Below are 20,042 nucleotides of genomic sequence, written 5' to 3'. Positions count from 1 at the left end.
TGTGAGTTAGAGCCCCGCGTCGGGCTCTGTGCTGACAGCTCAGAGCCTGGAGCTTGCTTCAGATTCTGTGTCTCCCTCTCTCTGCCCCTCCCCTGCTCACGCTCAGTCTCTCTCTCTCTCTCTCTCTCTCTCCCCGCCCCCCCCCCCCCAAGAATAAATAAACGTTAAAAAAATTTGTTTAAAAGTATGCTTTTTTGATGGGGACAAGAACCTTTTTAATAGCTCTTAACTGTAAAGGGAACTTAACACATACATTTTTCTATAAACATTGAACAACAGAACGTAGGGTACCTTTGTGCTCGTAGTTTTCTGGGAAAAAACAACCTAGCAACCAACCGCTGGACCACTTATTATGCTATTACAAACAGCTGAGCACATAATATAAAACTGTTCTCTGGACTGTCTCTGCACACAGAGTAATATACTCCAAATACGCAACCTGCCAATGACCCGCGTTGACACAGGGCTCTCTGGATCTGGAGATCATCAACCTAAAGGTCCTCTCCTTACACTGATAAATCCTTTTCCGCGACTTTGAATAAGCCTGCATTTTCTTTGTCTGTAAATTTATACACACAGTGCAATGTGCTACAGTATTGTCACACTGTAAAAATTCCGCTATTAAAAAAATTACTGTAATTCTTAACAGAATTCATAAAAGTTTAAAATAATCTTAAACGATAAATTGGTAGATAAATTCATCCAAAATGAACATAAGCCTTGATTCCATATAATCCCCACCCAAATGACAATTTTAAAAGATTTTGCACTTTTTTCAAAGATGCAGCTGTTTTTGTTCCTAAAATTAATTTTGGTATTTTTTAAAGCCTTGAAGTGAGGGAGATGCTACCAAGATGTAGATGGGAGTGATAGTTTACAAATGAACAGTTTATTTTACGGGGTTTTAAGATAAATACAATCTTCACCCATCTGTAGTTCTAGTGACTTCCTTGCATATGGGACAAAAATGGATGTCAAAACCCAGAAGGACAAGACAGCAGGAGACTCATTTATTCATTCAACAAAGATTTACTGAGCTCTTTCCCAGAAGAGGCAGGCGCGGGCTATGCACTGGGGAAAACTACAGTGTCTGTGACATTGTCTCTGCTCTTTTGGGGATTCAGGACTCATGTCCCGCAAAGGGAGTCATGCTGAGTTAGACTGCTTTCAGAAACACAAGTCCTGTGATCTCCTATTCTCCCTGTTAAGAAAGATTGCTTTCTAAGCGATGTGACCGGAATGGGGGGAAGCACACTGCTCTAGCTCTGACAGAAATGCTGCCATACCCGTGCCATTTGCCATGAGACATACTCAACCCAGTCAAACTTTGCATGGTTTAAAACGCCTGCTTCTGCCTCGGCAGAACAATCAGGTTAAATGGCTTGTATTTGGATAAGTATTATCTTTCCCAATGCCACAGGCCTGAGTTTAGGAAGATGCGCAATTTCCAGGTGTAAGTAAGCCTTCACCTATTCTTCGGCAATTAAAGAGATGGAAGTAAATGTGACAGGGCGAACAGTTAAATGTAAAAGTGAATCCTTCGTAAGCCCCAAATTCAGAGTGACTCTGTGCATACTGGGGGATTCTTCACGTGAACAAGACCCATAAACTGGCCTCCCACAAGAAACTAAAACAAAAAGCCTGTTCGGTCCCTCCCCCTCCAAAAAAAAAAAAACCCAGACTCGCGCATTTTTTCTTACCTTTTTAAATGCTTCAGGCATACACCTATCCATAAATCTTTTACAATTCTCATCAGACTCGGAAAGACCTTAGCAAAATAAACGAAACAATATGCCTTACTAAGATTTTAGGCAGTTTGCAGAAATCATATGTATCATTCCAAATTCATGCCCATGGGACTAGTTATTTATAGAAAACTTCTTAAGGGATTATTAAAAGCAGAATATATATATACATACATATATATATATATGTATGTATATATATATGTATATATATATACATATACATTTTTCCTGCTGAAGGAACAGACCGAGAAACAATCACAGTATTAATGTATTTGTTAATAGCACAATATGTTAATATGAACCAATTCCTATGCATTGGTTAATAGTATAATAAGTTACTAATTAGAAGTGAAACGGTTGAACTTAGTTTTCCATTTTCAGAGTAACTTCAAATGATCTGATTAAACAGCTAATAAAACACCAACAGCAGCTTCTTACTAGCCATTACTGTTATCTTAAACAGCTCTATAAAAACAAAAGTATTCTCAACAGATACCCAAATCACTCTTCTTCCCTAAAACAAACTGATGAACTCTGTGTTACCAAATGCACAGAACTGTGTCTGGCACACAGTAAGTGATGAATACTAGCTAAGTGAATGAATGACTCCACTGCAAATTATCCTCTGGAATACATTAAAAACACACACACACACACAACACTTAAAAATGTATTTTGCTGGGGCGCCTGGGTGGCGCAGTCGGTTAAGCGTCCGACTTCAGCCAGGTCACGATCTCACGGTCCGTGAGTTCGAGCCCCGCGTCGGGCTCTGGGCTGATGGCTCGGAGCCTGGAGCCTGGAGCCTGTTTCCGATTCTGTGTCTCCCTCTCTCTCTGCCCCTCCCCCGTTCATGCTCTGTTTCTCTCTGCCCCAAAAATAAATAAAAAACGTTGAAAAAAAAAAATTAAAAAAAAAAATGTATTTTGCTTATCACTGGGAATACCGCTGGACACATTTTCTTTTTTTCAGACCCACCACGTAGCACAGCACCCACATCCTAACAGGCGCACAATAAATGCTGCTGCTGAGAAGCCAGTCAGAACGTACCACGAGAGGCCACGAGGATTAAACCTGATCCCAGTCAAAATATTTCCTTTTGATGTGCCTCATATTTAATCATGGTGGTAAATTAAACCACGTATACTTTTAATGAGGAAAAGAAAATCACAAAACAGTGGACCAATTCATCCTATAACTGAACTGAATAGGAAAACTATTTTTCTTCAGTACAGAGTCTAGAAGCGTCCTTACACTGATACCCATTCTCCAACCCAGAGATAGCTTATTACTCTATTAGTTTAATATTTATAAAGTACTGAAGACAGTGCCAAACATTTAATATGCACAAAATGTTTGCTAAATAAGTAGTACTTTTTCTCTTAAAGGACAAAAAGCCACTGAACTGAACCTTAAAATGCTCCAAGCTTTTGTGGACAACGTTCCTTTCAATTTCTACAAAGCTTCTCAATTATATTTTGAAGACTCTCATACTCTATTGGAGCTAGGAGACAACAGGTGGTTCAATTCAAAGCTTTTATTCCACGGGGGCTAGACGGAGACCAGGAGAGTAAATGATCGAATGTCACCCAGACGGGCAGGGACAAGAGGGAGGATTAAGGCCAGGCCTGGTATCAATCCACCCGCCCACCCCCTCCTCCTGGGGCCTGCGGGGGGAGAGCTTACCGAGTCTGGCCAGGTAGGTGGACGCCAACAGGCATTTGCCCAGTGATTCTTCCCGCTTGTAGGGGATGGACCAGTGATCGGTCAAAACGCGGCTTTCCAGCTCGTACAGATTCGTGGTGGGGAACTCGATCCCTTCCCCAGAGCAGTTTCCATTTTCATCATTCTTCTGACAAACAGGGATCACAGCAAAAACACAAGCAAACGCATCAGTGACTGCGTGACAATGCGTGTATGTTGAGCACAGCGGAGATGCATGCCCAGCGGTAGCGCCCTGTACGGAGTGTGGATCCCCCACGGCTCCCTCACAGTCACATCTGCTGGACCAGCTGGGCCACTGTCCACTCCCCTCACAGTGACATCCCGCTCTCGCAGAAGTCATTTCACCTTTCTTCAAAAATGAGCTCTCTCAGTGTCTCATTACAGAACAGCAAACTACCTTCACCTACAGCCATCCTTGCTCTCCCGCTGCCAGAGGGGACGGGTTTCTCCAAAGGGTCCTCTGTATTGCTGTCCCCATCTCCCCACACCGAGTGACCCCTGACCCTGCACCAGTATGGCTTTTCTAGAGCCCTCACTCTCCCACAGCCACTGTTGCTCAGGCCATTACTGGATGCCACGACATTAAATCCAATGAGCAGTTTCAGTCCTTCTCCTTCCCCGCAGTGTCTGCCCCTCTGCCCGCTCCCTCTTCCTGCAAGACTAGCTCACCCCTCACCTCCCCGGAGGTCTGGCTGTTCTACCCTGTCTCTTCGCCCCCTCTTCCTGGCCATCAAATACTGGAGCTTCTCAAACCTCAGCGCTAGGCTCTCTTCTCTCCTCTCGGTGTTCTCCATCCCAGTGAAAGGCACCACAGCCAGAAATCAGGGACTCGTTCTTAAAACCCTGTGCTCCCATCCCCACTCCAAGACCTGGTGATAAGACCTCCTAAATTTCTCTCCAATCCATCTACTTCCATCCACCTCCATGGACGTGCCACTACTCCTGAATTCACCCATCCACCTTCTTTAACCTATGTAAACTCCTGTACATCCTTAACTCTTTCAGAAAAGCCTTTCCAGAACATCCAAACTATACCAAATTTCCCTAATTATTTTATACTCTTGCCATCCTGAGCTTCTCCTCATAGCTCGGCTCACAGATCTAATTTTACATTTATTTGTGATTGATTTTTGTTTTAAGTTTATTTACTTTGAGGGAGAGAGAGACAGACAGACAAAGAATCCCAAGCAGGCTCCACACTGTCAGCACAGAGCCCGATGTGGGGCTCAAACCCACGAGCTGTGAGATCATTACCAGAGCCAAAGCCAAGAGTTGAACTAACCAACTGAGCCACCCAGGTGCCCCATATTTGTGAATGATTTTATGTTTGCCCCCACTAGACCAAGCTCCATGAAGACAGGAACCCGGGCTGGTTTTGACCACCTCTGTATCTGTATCTCCAGAACCCAGTGGCTAACACAGAGTACGTGTTTAATATATATAAGGTGGAAAAAGACTTTGTGCAAACAAAGTTTCAACTACTAATAGGGGACCTGCCAGGCTTTCCATCAATTCTTACCACAGTAACCTGTTATAAAGCAAACTGGGCCCCTCCTCCAAACTGCCTCATACCTACTCTGGTTTCTTTAAACCCTAAATATTTTCACAACTCACTCTATAATCATTCTATTAAAAGAAATTACCTTTAGCCTCAATTAAGGAAAAGACCATAAATATACAGCAGAAGTGATAAAAATACACAGAAGAAAACAGTTTTCAATCCCACATGAGGGCTAAAGGAACGGGACACTCTAGTTTTTTTAGGTTCACGGTTAAGCTGGGAAGAAAATAAGACAATAATCAAAAAGGTGATGAAAAGATAAAAATGAAGTAGACAACAATGGAAACTGGGGGTGAAGGGTGGGGGTGGACCAAGTAGGTTTACAATTGTAACATATGCGGAAAACTCAGTTCTCTTCAGAAAGACACGTAATTAATAAGTTCTGTAAATAAAATAGTTTTACTTAAAGGAAGCTGAGGACACTCTAAGAGTAAAGATTCTGTATACTTTCAAAATAGCATACTTGCTAACTGCCTCAATTTATTAACCTAGGATCAAAGTACAACTAAAGCATATACAAATAAAATTCAACTGGATGACAGGTTATGTCATTACTATGAAATATCTATTGTTAATTTCCACAGGAGTTAATAGATCAAATCATATATGAAATCATCAACTGCACCCAGCAGTTACTAAGTGAAGAGCCCCCAAGAGCTTCCTAAGAGTCACAAGAGAGCTGCGTTCTCTCCCTGCTCTCTGCCACGTGAGAGGACACAATGAAGTCGGCAGCCTGTGACCTGCAGAAGGCCCGCACCAGAACCCAGCCATGCGGGCACTCTGATCTTGGACTTCCAGCCTCTGGAACAGCGCAAGGTGAATTTCTGTTGTTCATACGCCAAAACCAACCAACCGAAAAGCTAAGAGCTTCCTTTGGGGGGTAGGGGTGCAAGGTCTTTAACAGCATCAGTAATGAGACGAACTTCATGTACGTACCAAAGGGACGTACCGTGAAGGCACGACAACATCACTGCTGGGGTATTCCTGCCAAAAATGCGGAACCCGAATCCAGTCATGAGGAAACCCAAAATGAGGAACACTCTAAAAAATAACTAGCCTGTATTCTTCACAAATGCCAAAGTTATGAAAGACGGAGGGTGACCAGACAGCCATAATAACTGAATGCAGCATGGGCTTTTGTTTGTTTTAGTTTATTTCTTGGCTTCAAAGACTTTCGTACTGGATCAGTGTTAATTTCCTCGTTTTGGTAACGTACTAAGGTTAAAAAAGAGAGTATCTTCATTTTTAGGAAATACACACTCAAGTATTTAAGGATGGAGGGGCATCATGTCTGTAATTTATTCTTAAACAGTTCAGGAAAAGCAGTAACAATACATACACACACGTATTTATATACACGTGATAATATACACATACAAAGAGAGAATGATAAAGAGAATGTGATAAAAGGTTAACATTTGAAGAACCTGAATAAAGGTTATATAAAAATTCCAGATTTATGGTAAAGTTGTAACGTCCTTTTTGCAATTTGTCTGTAAATCAGGAATTATTTCAAAATTAAAAACTATTTAGTTAGATAAATATATAAAAGGCATAGAATTCTGGTGCCATACAGAATCTAAGAAAATTCCGTACTTTACACAGGAAGAATCTAATGAATCTAGAAAGATGGGGGTGTACCTATAGGGGTTAAAAAAAAAAAAGTTACATTATACTTAGTATACTTAAGAACTCCATTACAGTTGGTAACATAAATAATTTAGCTTCTAAATACTTTTATGTTTTTGTCTTAAATTACTAAATAGGTACACATGCTCTTAATAGAAAATACCGAAAACATGAATAGCAAAAAATAAACCTACCATTTATTCCACCACTTAAAAATTAATCACACTGACATTTTAATAACTATTTTTCCAGTAAAAGCTATTTCTTTACAGATTCTATTTTCTTAAAAATGCACAAATGTGGAACTAACCTTGCTCTCACCACCTCCATGAGCCCCCATCATCTCGCTCATATAAAGACAGTATTAATGTAGTATTTCTTCTCCTACCTGATTTAAAAGGCTGATGCACAAAGCAATAATTATAAAACTGGTAATGGAGTGATGTTTGTACACTATTGAAATTAAGTTGATACTAGGGGCGCCTGGGTGGCTCGTCGGTTAAGCGTCCGACTTCAGCTCAGGTCATGATCTCACGGTCCGTGAGTTCGAGCCCCGCGTCGGGCTCTGTGCTGACAGCTCAGAGCCTGGAACCTGTTTCAGATTCTGTGTCTCCCTCTCTCTGACCCTCCCCTGTTCATGCTCTGTCTCTCCCTGTCTCAAAAATAAATAAACGTTAAAAAAAATTTTTTTTTTAATTAAAAAAAAAAAGAAAAAAACAAAAAAAAGAAATTAAGTTGATACTAATCTGAACTATACTGCTACAAATTCAGATGTTAATTATAATCCACAGGGCCACCACTAAGAAAATAACTTAAAAATATATATATAGTGAAAGAAAAAAACAAGGGAATTAAAATGGTATACTCAAAAATACCTACTTAGTACAAAAAAACAGGAGTTATGGAAGATGAAGAACAAAACAGCATAAACCATAGAAAACAAACAGCAAAATGGTAGATGTAAATTTTGTCTTCTCAATTAAATTATAATTATCAGTAATATGGTAAACATAAATGGACTAAACACTCCAATGAAAATGGGAGAGATTTGCAGAATGGATTTTAAAAAATGATCCAACTATATGCTGTCTAAAGCCACACTTTAGATTCAAAGACACAAAGAGGGTGAAATAAAAGAATGGGAAAAGATATATCACACACACATAAAGGAGCAAGAGTGGCTATACAGGTATCAGACTAGATGTTAAGACAAACATACTGCCAAAGATAAAAAGAGACGTTTCATAACAATAAAAAAAAAAAAAAGGTCAATACAGGAGGAAGATAAAATAAAAGGATGAAAAAAGACATACCATGAAAACAATAACCAAAAGATAGCCTGAGTCGCTACACTAATATCAGAAAAAAAAGATAGATGTTATGTGAAAATTTGTTACTAAAGATGAGGGATTTTTTTATAATAAAGGGCTGATCCACCAGGAAAACATAATGATTACAAAAAAATGCATGCATTTAACAAAAGAGACTCAAGGTAAAGAAAGGAAAAAGTGACAGAATTTAAGACAGAAATACACATTCAACAAGAAAAGCTGGAGACTTCAATACCTCACTTTCAGTAATAGATGGAGCAATATAAAAGATGAACAAGGATATAGGAGAGTTAAATAATACTGCAAACTAAATCTAAAAGACATTTTTAAAACTCTTTAGGATAGAGCATGTTAGGTCCTAAAACAAGCCTCAATAAACCTGGAAGGATTAAAATAATACAAAGTGTTTTCTGACCACAGTGGAATGAAATTGGAAATCAACAGCAGAAGGAAATTTGGGAAACCCAAAAACATGTGAAAATTCAACAACACAATTCTAAATAACTAATGGATCAAAAAAAAAAAAAGATAATGAAAATGAGAAAGTGCTTTGAGTGGAATGAAAGTAAAAATATAACAAAGCTTATGATGCAATGATTGGAGGGAATTTTTTTTTTAAAGAAGAAAGATCTCAAATCAATAACCTGACCATGAACCTTGGAAACTAGAAAAAGCAAACTAAGTCCAAGGAAGCAGAAGGAAGGAAATAATAAGGATCATAGTGGAAATAAATGAAAGAATAGGAAAAACAATGGAGACAATAAAAAAAACCAAATTGGTTCTTTTTTTTAATATTTTTTTAACGTTTATTTATTTTTGAGACAGAGAGAGGCAGAGCATGAACGGGGGAGGGTCAGAGAGAGAGGGAGACACAGAATCGGAAGCAGGCTCCAGGCTCTGGGCCATCATCAGCCCAGAGCCCGACGCAGGGCTCGAACTCACGGACCGTGAGATTGTGACCTGAGCTAAAGTCGGACGCTTAACCGACTGAGCCACCCAGGAGCCCCACCAAATTGGTTCTTTGAAAAGAGAACTCCTTTCAACAAAAAAGAGAAATTTTTAGCTAGACTGACCAAAAAAGAAAGAAAGAAGACTCAAATTACTAATATCAGGGAAGAAAAGAGGGGGTTATCAACACTGACCTTTTGGAAATAAAAATGACTACAAGGAATACTATTGATTGATTACATGCCAACAAATTAGATAATCTAGATGCAATAGACACAGTCCTAGGACATAAACCGGCAAAACTGACTCAAGTAGAAACAAAATCTGAAAGGACCTACACCAAGGAAATGGAATGCTTTGTAATCAATAGCTTCTCACAAAGAAAAGCCAAAGGCCAGACGCTATTACTGATGAATTGTACCAAATAAAGAAGAATCAACATCAATCCTGCACACTCTTCCCCCACTCAAAAAAAAAAAAGAAAAAGAAAAAGAAAAAGAAACAAAGAAAGAAACAAAGAAAGAAACAAAGAAACAAAGAAAGGAAGGGAACATTTACCAACTTATTTTAGGAGACCAGTATTACCCTGATATTAAAACCAGACAAAGATACCTGCCGTCAACGGATGCTTGATGAATGAGTGGATAAACCAAATGTGGTATATACACACAATATATTCAGTCTTTAAAAGGAAGGAACTTCTGATACATAGTACAACAGGCATGAACCCTGAAGACATTAGTGCTCAGTGAGATAAGCCAGTCACAAAAGGACAAATATTGTATGTTTCCACGTTTATGAGGTAACTAGAGTAGTCATATTCATAGAGATAGAAAATAGAATGGCGGTTGCCAAGGGATGGGCGCAAGGGACAGTAAGACGTTACCGTTGAATGAGTATACAGTTTCAATTTGGGAAGATGAAAAAATGCTGGAGATGGATGGCATGAAGGTTGTAGAACAATGGAATGTACTTACTACCACAGAACTACGCTTGAAAATGGCTAAAATGGTAAATTTTATGTTATGTATGTTTTACCACGATTTTTAAAAAATGGACAAAGATATCAGAAAAAAAAAAAACTATGGACAGACCAATATCCCTACAAATCTGGATACAAAAATCCTCACAATAAACTAGCAAACCAAATCCAGCAGTATATAAGATTATACAGGCGAGGAAGTGTGATTTATCCCCAGTATGCAAGGTTAGTTTAGCATACAAAAACCAATCAATAGAATACACTACATAACAAAAGACAAAACAACAACAACAACAAAAACCATGATAATCTCAATAGATCAGAAAAAAAATATTCACAAAATCCAACACCTTTTCACGATGGAAAAAAAAAAAAAACTCAAAAAAGAAAAGGGAATTTCCTCAACCTGATATGAGGCATCTACAAAAAATCTATAGTTAACATCATACTTAATTGTGAAAGACTCAATTATTTTCTCTAAAATCAGGAAAAAGAAGGATATCTTGTAATCAAGTATCTGGCCAGAGCACTTAGGCAAAATAAGAAATAAAAGACATCTCTTCATGTCGAAAAGGATGAAGTAAAACTATTTACATTCACTGGTGGCATGATCTTGTATACAGAAAATTCTAAGGAATCCACCAACATCCTGTCCCCCAAAAACCTACTAGAATAAATGAGTTCAGCAAGGTTGCAGTTGCAGAATACACTATATTAAACAGTAAAATTCAACTGCATTTCTATACACTAATCATGAACGATACTAAAATTAAGAAAATTCCATCAAAAAGTATAACATCAAAAAGTATAAAATACTTAGGAAGTACAAGACTCATACAGTGAAAAGAAAACATTATGCAAAGAAATTAAGGAAGACCTAAATAAATGGAAAGACATCACATGTTCATGGACTGGAACTTAACATTGTTAAGATGGCAATACCTGCCAAATGAGTCTATCGATTCAGCTTGGCATCAAAATTCCAGCTGACTTCTTTGCAAAAATCGACAAGCTGACTCTAAAACTCACACAGAAAGGAAAAAAAAACCTGAACAGCCAAAATAATCTTGGAAAACAAAATGAAGAACAGTTTGGGGATCTAGACTTCTCACTTTGAAAACGTGTTACAAAGCTACAGTGACCAAGACAATGTGGTACTGGCATAAAGATAAACATACAGATCAATGGAAGTGAATTGAGATTTCACGAATAAAACCCATACATTTTGGTCAAATGATTCTCAACAAGGGTGACAATGTAATTTAGTTAATCTTTGACAAAGGCATAAAAGCATTCAATGGAGGAAGGTTAGCTTTTTCCACAAATGGTAGTCAACTGAATATACATAAGCAAAAGAATGAAACTAAACCCCCACGTCATACCACACATACAAATTAACTCAAAATGTAACATAGGAATCAATCTACGTGACCTTGGATTAGGCAATTATTTCTTAGATAGGACACCAAAAACACAATGTTAAAAGAAAAAATATATAAATGTTGAATTTTGAACTTCATCAAATTAAAAACTTTTGTGCATCAAAGGACATCATTAGGAAAGTGAAAAGACAATCACAGAATGGGAGAAAATAGTTGCAAATTTCATATCTGATAACAGACTTTGATCTAAAAAGAGCTCTTACAACTAAAGAACAAAAAGACAAACACCTCAATAAAAAATGGGCAAACGAGGGGCCCTGGGTGGCTAGGTCAGCTAAGCATCTGACTCTTGATATGGGCTCAGGTCATGATCTCCCAGTGGTGAGATCTGGTGAGACGGAACCCCCTGTTGGGCTCCACGCTGAGTGTGGAGCTTGCTTGCGATTCTCCCCCCCCCCCCACCCCCTCACCCCCCGTCCTCCCCACCGCCCCATCCCTCCCTCACTTGTATGCACTCTCTCTCTCTCTCTCAAAATAAATAAACATTTGTTTTTAATTTCAAAAAATGGGCAACCAATTCGAATGGACATTTCTCCAAAGAAGATATACAAGTAGCAATGGCCATTAGTACATGAGAAGATGCTCGGTATCATTGGTCCTCAGGGATATGCAAATCAAACCCCAAAGATGCCACCTTCACATACATTAGAATGACTAAAAATAAAGAGAGAAATAAGAATCAGTGAGGATGTGGGTAAACCGGAACCCTCATACATTGCTGGTGGGATTACAAAATGGTGCAGCCACTTGGCAAGACAGTTTGGCACTTCCTCAGGTTACCCAGTTACCACAGGACACAGCAACTGTAGTCTTCTCTATGTTTACAAGATATACCCTAAAGAGAGGAAACATATGTCCACATAAAAACTTGTACATGAACGTGCACAGCAGCATCGGTAATAGTCGAAAAGTAGTAAAAACCCAAATGTCGTCAACACTGACGAATGAATAAATACGGTATATCTGTACAACGGAGAAACAGGGATAACCTTCAAAAACACTATTGTAAATAAAAGCCAGACATAAAAGGCCATATATCATATGATTCTGTTTATATAAATGTCTAGAATGGGCAAATTCACAGACAAAGAAAGTCGATTAGTGGTTACCAGAGGATGGGAGGAGGGAGAAAAGGACAGTGGCTGTTAATGGCTATAAGGTTTCTTTTGGGGCGGGGGGGGGGGTGATTAAAATATTCTAAAATTAAAGAGTAGCGATGGTGGCACAACTCTGTGAATGCATACTTTAAGAGGGTGAACTTTATGGTATGTGAATTGAATCTCAAGGCGGTTATTTGAAAAAGTTGAGTAACAAAAATGAACTCCATAGTTGTAGTCACTAAACATGAGTGAGTATGTAAATATATCTAAGAATTTCAAAACACAAGGTTGTACCTAATGATCTGTAGTAAAAATAATACATATGCCCATTTGACAGTTTTCAATCTGCAGTTTTAGAAGTAACATATTTGAGATTTAACAGGCAAAAAATCTCATCCTAAGCAGTTAACATTCTTGACCTTGAAAGAAAGAACTGGCACAGTATACATGAGGGCTAACGAACGATTCAGAGCAGCGTTACATTTACAGGAGGTTGCTGCCACTACGGAGAGAGGGAATCGCAAGAGAGGAGGAAATGGTGACACGAACCCAAATTCAGGTTGGTTTAATATTTTGAGTCATCGCTTTGAGTAGAGCCTGTCCTTGGCAAAAATTACCTATTGAGCAAGAGGACACACGCAAAAGCAGCTCAGAATCGTCCTATTGCAAAATAGCTCCCAACAGAAATGAGGTATTGGGCTTTTAATAGGAATTAAGGAATGCAATACACCATTTTCTCATCAGATGCCAAATCCAAACAATACCCAAGTAACCATGAATGATTACTGGTTCTAAATCAATTAGAAATACACTTATTAAAAGCTTTCTACGTTCCAGCCAAGGTGCTCGGCATTGGAGAGAGATAAAGACACAATTCTTGTCTTTAAAGAACAGGATAATGTGAATGTTGGGGGCCGGGGGATCCACTAGCCTCTGGGTGTTGTGCATGCATTTGTGGTGGGAATGAGTGTATACACAGCTGAAGAAGTTTAAGGGAAACAGTAACCCAAGCAAAAGGTTACAGAGTGTTATTTCAAAACTAGTATTATTTTTCAAGCACATTAAGTAATAAAAACTCAGTTTTCAGCCTTCTGAGGCAATGCCTTTACTTACTATGATATTCCATCAATGTCATTTAAAATGTAAAAAAAACCCTTAATTTTAAAAACTATTTTATAATATTTATGTAAATTTAGCATTTGTTAGAGATGCACAATTCTGTCATTCAGGCAACAGAGAAATGAGCTTGCAAACAGTTCTTGAATGTCATTTTTAACCTGAAAATTTTCTATTAACGCTGAATCTTGTGTGTTTAATCATCTAAGGAAAATAAATGAGTTAATGTTGTTAAATTAGGGTTTCTGAATAGGCCAGAAGGACAATCAAAACAATTAATATTACTGGATATAATTTAGCCTGTTTCCTAAATAAATAATGTTACTTATGCCCATAAATACAGATAAAAATATAAACAAAGCCTCTGTAACTCCCCTAATACTTCACAGTGCTATAAACTAGCTAGGAATTCAAACAGTGGCGGTTGTAATTTCATCTATTGGCAAACTGTTCAGAGTGAAACTTACTATTTACGATTTACTTACTTAAAATGGCAACTTAATCCTTAGTACTAAGTATTTCCAACTTAGGGAGTTGGAAGTAAAGTTTTTCATGGAATTGACAAATGTTGTCAAGTGTATAGTGTAAACCTACCTACACAGTTTAGCAAAGATCTTTAGATTGAACAAGTAGGTTATCCTGACAAAAGTATTTTTCCTTTTATATTTACAGTTAGATATGTTAAAATATGTCACTGCCCATATCCAGAAACTTGCCTGTTTGAAAAGCGCAGCTGGGGGCGCCTGGGTGGCGCAGTCGGTTAAGCGTCCGACTTCAGCCAGGTCACGATCTCGCGGTCCGTGAGTTCGAGCCCCGCGTCAGGCTCTGGGCTGATGGCTCGGAGCCTGGAGCCTGTTTCCGATTCTGTGTCTCCCTCTCTCTCTGCCCCTCCCCCGTTCATGCTCTGTCTCTCTCTGTCCCAAAAATAAATGAAAAGCGCAGCTGAAGCGATGTCAATACAGGCAATACAGCCACTTACCTAGTGGCTGAGTATACAAAACAAGATAATTTACTTAACTCTCGCAAATGAGCTTTAAAATATCGTTACATAAGCTTTTAAGTTAATCACAGAGTTATTTATTTAGAAAACTGCCTTTGAGTTTTAAAAAAGTCTTGAACTCAACAAGGATGTATTATTAAAATTTAAGCCTTCTTTGATCAAAGAAGCAACACCTACTCAAGTAGGCACAGCCTGTCAGTTTACAGATAAGTTCCTATCTGCCCACTGACTCAACAAATACAGATAAAATTATTCAACTTGAAGGAGAGGAGATGGGCAACGTTGCATCAAGTATCTTTTAATAAAAATTCATATACTGAGCTATTTTATTAGCCAACAATGTACTCAGAAGAGAATCTACATTTCCGACCAATATAGAAAAATGAGGATGCCAAACTGATCTATGATTTTAAAAATAAATCTATTAACTCAAATAAACATATTGCAGGACACCTGGGTGGCTCAGCTGGGTGAGCATCTGACTTTGGCTCAGGTGATGATCCTGCGGTTCGTGAGTTCAGGCCCCGCGTCGGGCTCTGTGCTGACAGCTCAGAGCCTGGAGCCTGCTTCCAATTCTGTGTTTCCCTCTCTCTCTGCCCCTCCCCTGCTCACATTCTGTCTCTATCTCAAAAAATAAATAAACATTAAAAAAATTTTTTTAAATAAACATATCGCATCCTGTATGTCAAGTACTTAAGGAAAAACGTGAAAACACGAACACTTGACTCCGTATCACGAATTTGTCACATTCACTAAATCTTGAGATGGTCAGTCTTTTGTATTAAATATTTTTCAAAGTAATTCAGAGACAGTGATGTACAGATCTGGTGTTCCTTCTATTATTTCGGACCAGAGAAAATGATTCCTAAAATACTGACTGCTTCCTGGAAAAAGAGAGATGACGGACAAGGGCAGGGAGTCCCCAAGCTACTAATACATTGTGTCTCGAGTCTGGTTGCAAGTTATTTTTCTTGGAATTCATTTTCATTCTGTTATAAGCAGCAGAGAATTTTCTAACTTTTCTACTGACATTTCTTATGGCCCTTCTTTCACAACTCTTAGTGGGTATTCATGTATTTAGATGATCACAGAAATGAGGTTTTCGCGAGAAGTTGTCTTGTATAGGTGAAACTTGAACAACACAGGTTTGAACTGTGTGTGTCCGCTCATACACGGATTTCTTTGATAAATACAGTAAACACTGTCAATGCGTTTTCCTCATGATTTGAAATAACATGTTCTTCTCCCTAGCTTACTTAATTGTAAGAATCTAATACATAACACGTATAGCATGCCAAATGTGTGTCAGTCAACTGTTCGAGTTACAGGAAAGGATTCTGATCAACAATAGGCTGTTAGTAGTGAAGTTACAGGGGAGTCAAAAGTTACAATGTGGATTTTCAACTGCGCAGGTGGTGTTTCCCAACCTTGTTTTCATGATCCCTCCTTCAGGGAGGTTTTTCCATACGTTCTTCCCAATCATCTCATCTCCGTTAATTAAATATTAAAGAGTAAGGCTGTGTTGGGGAGGGGTGAGATCTGGAGAAAACCACCAGAATACCTAAGATTTCTTTTCACCCCTCAAGAGCCAGTGTTGGTCCTTTTGGAGTGCCACTGGCCCTTTGGAGAGGCTGAGTCTCTTGGTTTTAAATACCACCTCTAAGCTGAGGCTCTCACACTTTAGCTCCAGTCCAGCCAGACACCTTCCCCCGACTCCACGCATCTATCCGATTTCCTCTCTGACACCTCTCCTCGGACGTTTAATAAGCGTCTTGAGCTAGTAAGCCCCCCAGACAGACTCTGGATCCTTCCCACTAGGTCGTGTCACCTTCCTGTTCAGAACCCTCAAGGCTTGCCTTCCTCCTTCTGACAAAGAGGCATCAGCAGAGTTGCCTCTGAGGCCCTGGCGAGGACCTGCCCCCTCCTTCACCTCGGACTTCGTTTCCTGCTCTTCCCCTGTTTGCTAAGTTCCAGCCACGCTGGCCTTCCCGCTGCCCCGCAAGCGGGCCAGCCTTGCTCCCCGCCAGGGCCTCTGCGCGAGGCGTTCCTCCACTTGAGTGGAGGGGTCGGCAGGGTACGGTCCCCTCTCTCCTTCTGGATATGAGGCTGTATCGGAACACAGACCATCTTGCCGGTTTGTGTAGTCCGTGGCTGCCTTCGCACTGTGACAGCGAGCTGGGTAGCTACAACAGGGACCGCTCGGCCCGCAAAGCCTAAAATATTTACTGTCTGGCCCCTTACAGAATCTGACTCAGAGCGCTTTCCCCTCGGACGACCACACAGTTTGCTCCTCACCCACTGCAGGTCTTTGCTCAAGCGCGACCTTCTCAGCGAAGCTGTCCGCAAATAACCTATTTTAAAAAGCGGGCCTGCCATACCCATCCCCAGCCCAGCGTGCTCTCCCCGCCGTCCCCTGCTTTCTTTTTCTCTGTGGCACTTCTCAGCTGCCATCCTGCTTGTTACCCTGTTTGCTGCCTGCCTCCCTGTACCTAGGATGTAAGCTCCACGGGGGCGGGACTTTTGTTTTGTCTGTTGCATTATGTGCAACGGTCCCCCGACACAGAGCAGGTGCTCGATACGTTTTGGTGAGTGGATCGATGTTAAGCACCAAGTGAATTAAATCCTTATGAAATGAAAGAGAAGGCGACGGGATTCTAGGCACAGAGAATTGTGTGTGAGGGTCTGCCACCAAAGGCAGAGTGCAGCATAATGAAAGTGCTTTCCTCTGTTCCCAGAACATCAGACACTGAGGTACAGGAAGCTTTACCTACTCACAGGTTTGGCGTCCCAGTTAGGTCGTGTTACTCAATGACAGAGCCACATGTTGTCTCCATTCTACTTCCAGTGTCTGAACTTTTATCTGATATGTAAATCCCTTCTATACCCCCAGAAAAACCCCAGAGCCTCTGCTCAAATATGTCCAGTGACCAGGAGCTTACAACATTTTGAGATGGTTTGTTCCTTTTTTGCACAGATAAAAGTTCAACTGCAATCTCTCTTCATGTAATTTTGACGAATACCCACTGAACCGCAGTCAGACGGGATACATCACTTTTTGTGAACCTTTATTCCCTCGCTTGTGAAAAGGAGACGGCCGCTTGTTTGCTTTTAATACAAAGGGTTTTGGTGAATACTCAGTAAGATAATATATGTGAAAGCGTTCTATACACTCAAACATCATATAAACAGAAGTGAAGTGCTATTATGATCTAAACTGCTCCTAAAGGTTATTCTGCACAGATTTTTATTATAGGAACAAAATTCCACTGAAAGCACTTCTATGTTTCTCTTAGAAAGATACTCCATGCTCTCTCCAGCAATATGTTCTAATCCATCTTAATCCTTATAGCCAGAAAATAATTCACTAGCCTTAATCAAAAGGTTCAGCGTGAAGAAATGAGGATGAAGGGGCAGGGTGGGGGGGGATCAACGGGAAACAAAGCGAGGTGCTGTGTTTTTCATGTGTGGACAGAAGACAGAACTGACAGTCAAGAAATGAGTTTAAGTCCCGCAGTTAGCCGTGTGATTTTAGACCAGAGTGTCTTAACCTTAGCATCACTGACAGTTTTGGCTGGATAGTTCTTTGCTGAGGCGGGGGGGGGGGGGGGGGGGCTGTCCTGTGCACCGTGAGATGTTTAAGCAGCATCCCTGGCCTCTACCCATGAGGTGCGAGAAGCACCCCTTTAGTTGTGACACCCAAAAATGTCTCCAGACACTGCCAAATATCTCCTGGGGCAAAACTGCCCCTGGCTGAGAACCACGTTCTTGCATAAGATTTGGTATCTTCATACTTCAGTTTCATCTCTAAAATGAAAATGCTTACCTATGGATCCAAGTTCTCTTCTGAAGCTCTAAAAATGCTAACGTTTTGTAAAAGTCAGAAAAAGATGATTGAAAGTGCAGCCATACTAAGGAGGAAAAAATTATGTGGTGGAAGAAGTTAATATTTTCGTTCAGTTTTCCTTACTGCCTTAACAGATCATGATAAAACTTCCTTGTGTATTTTTCAATTATAAAATCTTTAAAAAACAGAAAAGAGAACTGGGTTGTTTTAAAAAATGTCAGTATGTCAGTATCCAAAGACTAAAAAGATACAAAGACTATTCTAGAAACTACATTAAAGGGACATACTGAATCCAATGCACATTCTTTAGTTCAATCCTGGGTTATTTTTAAAATGTCTATAAAGGCTATTTTTGGTATAAGTGGGGGGAATCTAAATATGAATTAAATGATGGAGAATATTAATATATCACTGTTAAATTCCTTTGCTAAGATAATGGTATTGTGCTTCTGTAGAAGAATGTCTTTGTCCTTAGGAGATTCATACTGAAGTATTTAAAAGTCAAGTGTCATGACGTTTACAACTTATTTTCAAAAGATTCAGAAAGAAAATGTGTGTGTGCGCACGCGCGCGTGTATGTGTGTGTGCCGTTAGAGAGAGAGGAGAGAGAAAGCAAATGTGACAAAACGCTTGCAAACATTGACTCAAAGTGAAGGGTACAAAAGGTGTGCTATTGTTTCAACTTTTCCATAGGGTGGAAATTGTTCAAGATGAAAACTTGGGAAAAATACATCTAGCATACCAATCAAATTACATCCACACTGGATTTGTAGCTGACCACAGAACACGCACCTTTTCTAATGCTTTATTAAGCAGTCTTACCCCGTACTCCCTGCTCTGGCATATATCCTGGGACAGCTGGAAGCTCTGCTGGGGACAAGCTATTCTGAAAAAGCAACCCAATTGATTCTGACCTGGTGCTGGCCATCCCTACCCACCATTCATAACCACTGCAATAGGCTGTAAACTCCTTAAAAGCAGGAACTGTGTTTTAGCAATCAGAGAACAGACTAGAGTCAAAGGCATTCAATAAATATTTGTTCAGTGTTAAACAAATGGTTCCCATACTACTGTTTCTTTCTTCCTCCTTCTTCCTCTACACATCTTTTTTTTTTTACATTGGGGTGACAAAAGAGGGATAAAAAATGAACATCTTAATAGCTTTACTTGAAAATGAACCCACTTAAATCAACAGTAACATCATTAATGATTATTACAGTGATAAATGAAACAAAAGAATCTGAAACAAAAACTAACAATAAAAATCCGTTTCCTGTTTTAATTCTACTGGAGCATGTTTTCTCTTTCTTCTCCAGAAACGATAATCTCTGCAAATAATCTTCTCCCTACTGAAGTAGAGCTCAATGAAGCCATGCAATAAAACCATAGAAAAACAGACTGGCAAACCGTCCTACCTAAGGCTAAAAAAAAGGCTTGCTTCTTCCAGCAGCCATCACGTTTTTTCCTGTGTTCAATATTTTTCTGTGCAAGCCATAGAAAAGTTTATAAAGCAAAGGGAGTGGTACTGCATACCAAAGTTGAAATTTAATGTGCTATTATGCACCAAAATGGTGCCCGTTTTAACGACGCTGGCAACAGTTCAAGAAAAGTTCCTTCCC

At 39.6% G+C, this 20,042-nt stretch overlaps 1 protein-coding gene across 2 annotated transcripts in view; it reads right to left on the bottom strand.

Annotated features, from left to right (window-relative positions):
- The window catches only part of USP24 (ubiquitin specific peptidase 24), a 140,639-nt gene that overhangs the window by 107,298 nt on the left and 13,299 nt on the right, over positions 1-20,042 (bottom strand). For both annotated transcript variants that reach the window (XM_058717284.1, XM_058717285.1), the window contains exons 2-3: positions 3,432-3,597; positions 1,701-1,768 (exon numbers count right to left, since the gene is read on the bottom strand). In XM_058717284.1, the coding sequence (XP_058573267.1) occupies positions 1,701-1,768; positions 3,432-3,597 (234 nt within the window). The remainder of the gene's footprint in view (positions 1-1,700; positions 1,769-3,431; positions 3,598-20,042) is intronic.

Source organism: Neofelis nebulosa, chromosome 2 (assembly GCF_028018385.1).
Source record: "Neofelis nebulosa isolate mNeoNeb1 chromosome 2, mNeoNeb1.pri, whole genome shotgun sequence".
Taxonomy (NCBI): domain Eukaryota; kingdom Metazoa; phylum Chordata; class Mammalia; order Carnivora; family Felidae; genus Neofelis; species Neofelis nebulosa.
The sequence above is the reverse complement of the archived record's forward strand: the minus strand, read 5'-3'. Positions and strand labels throughout refer to the sequence as shown.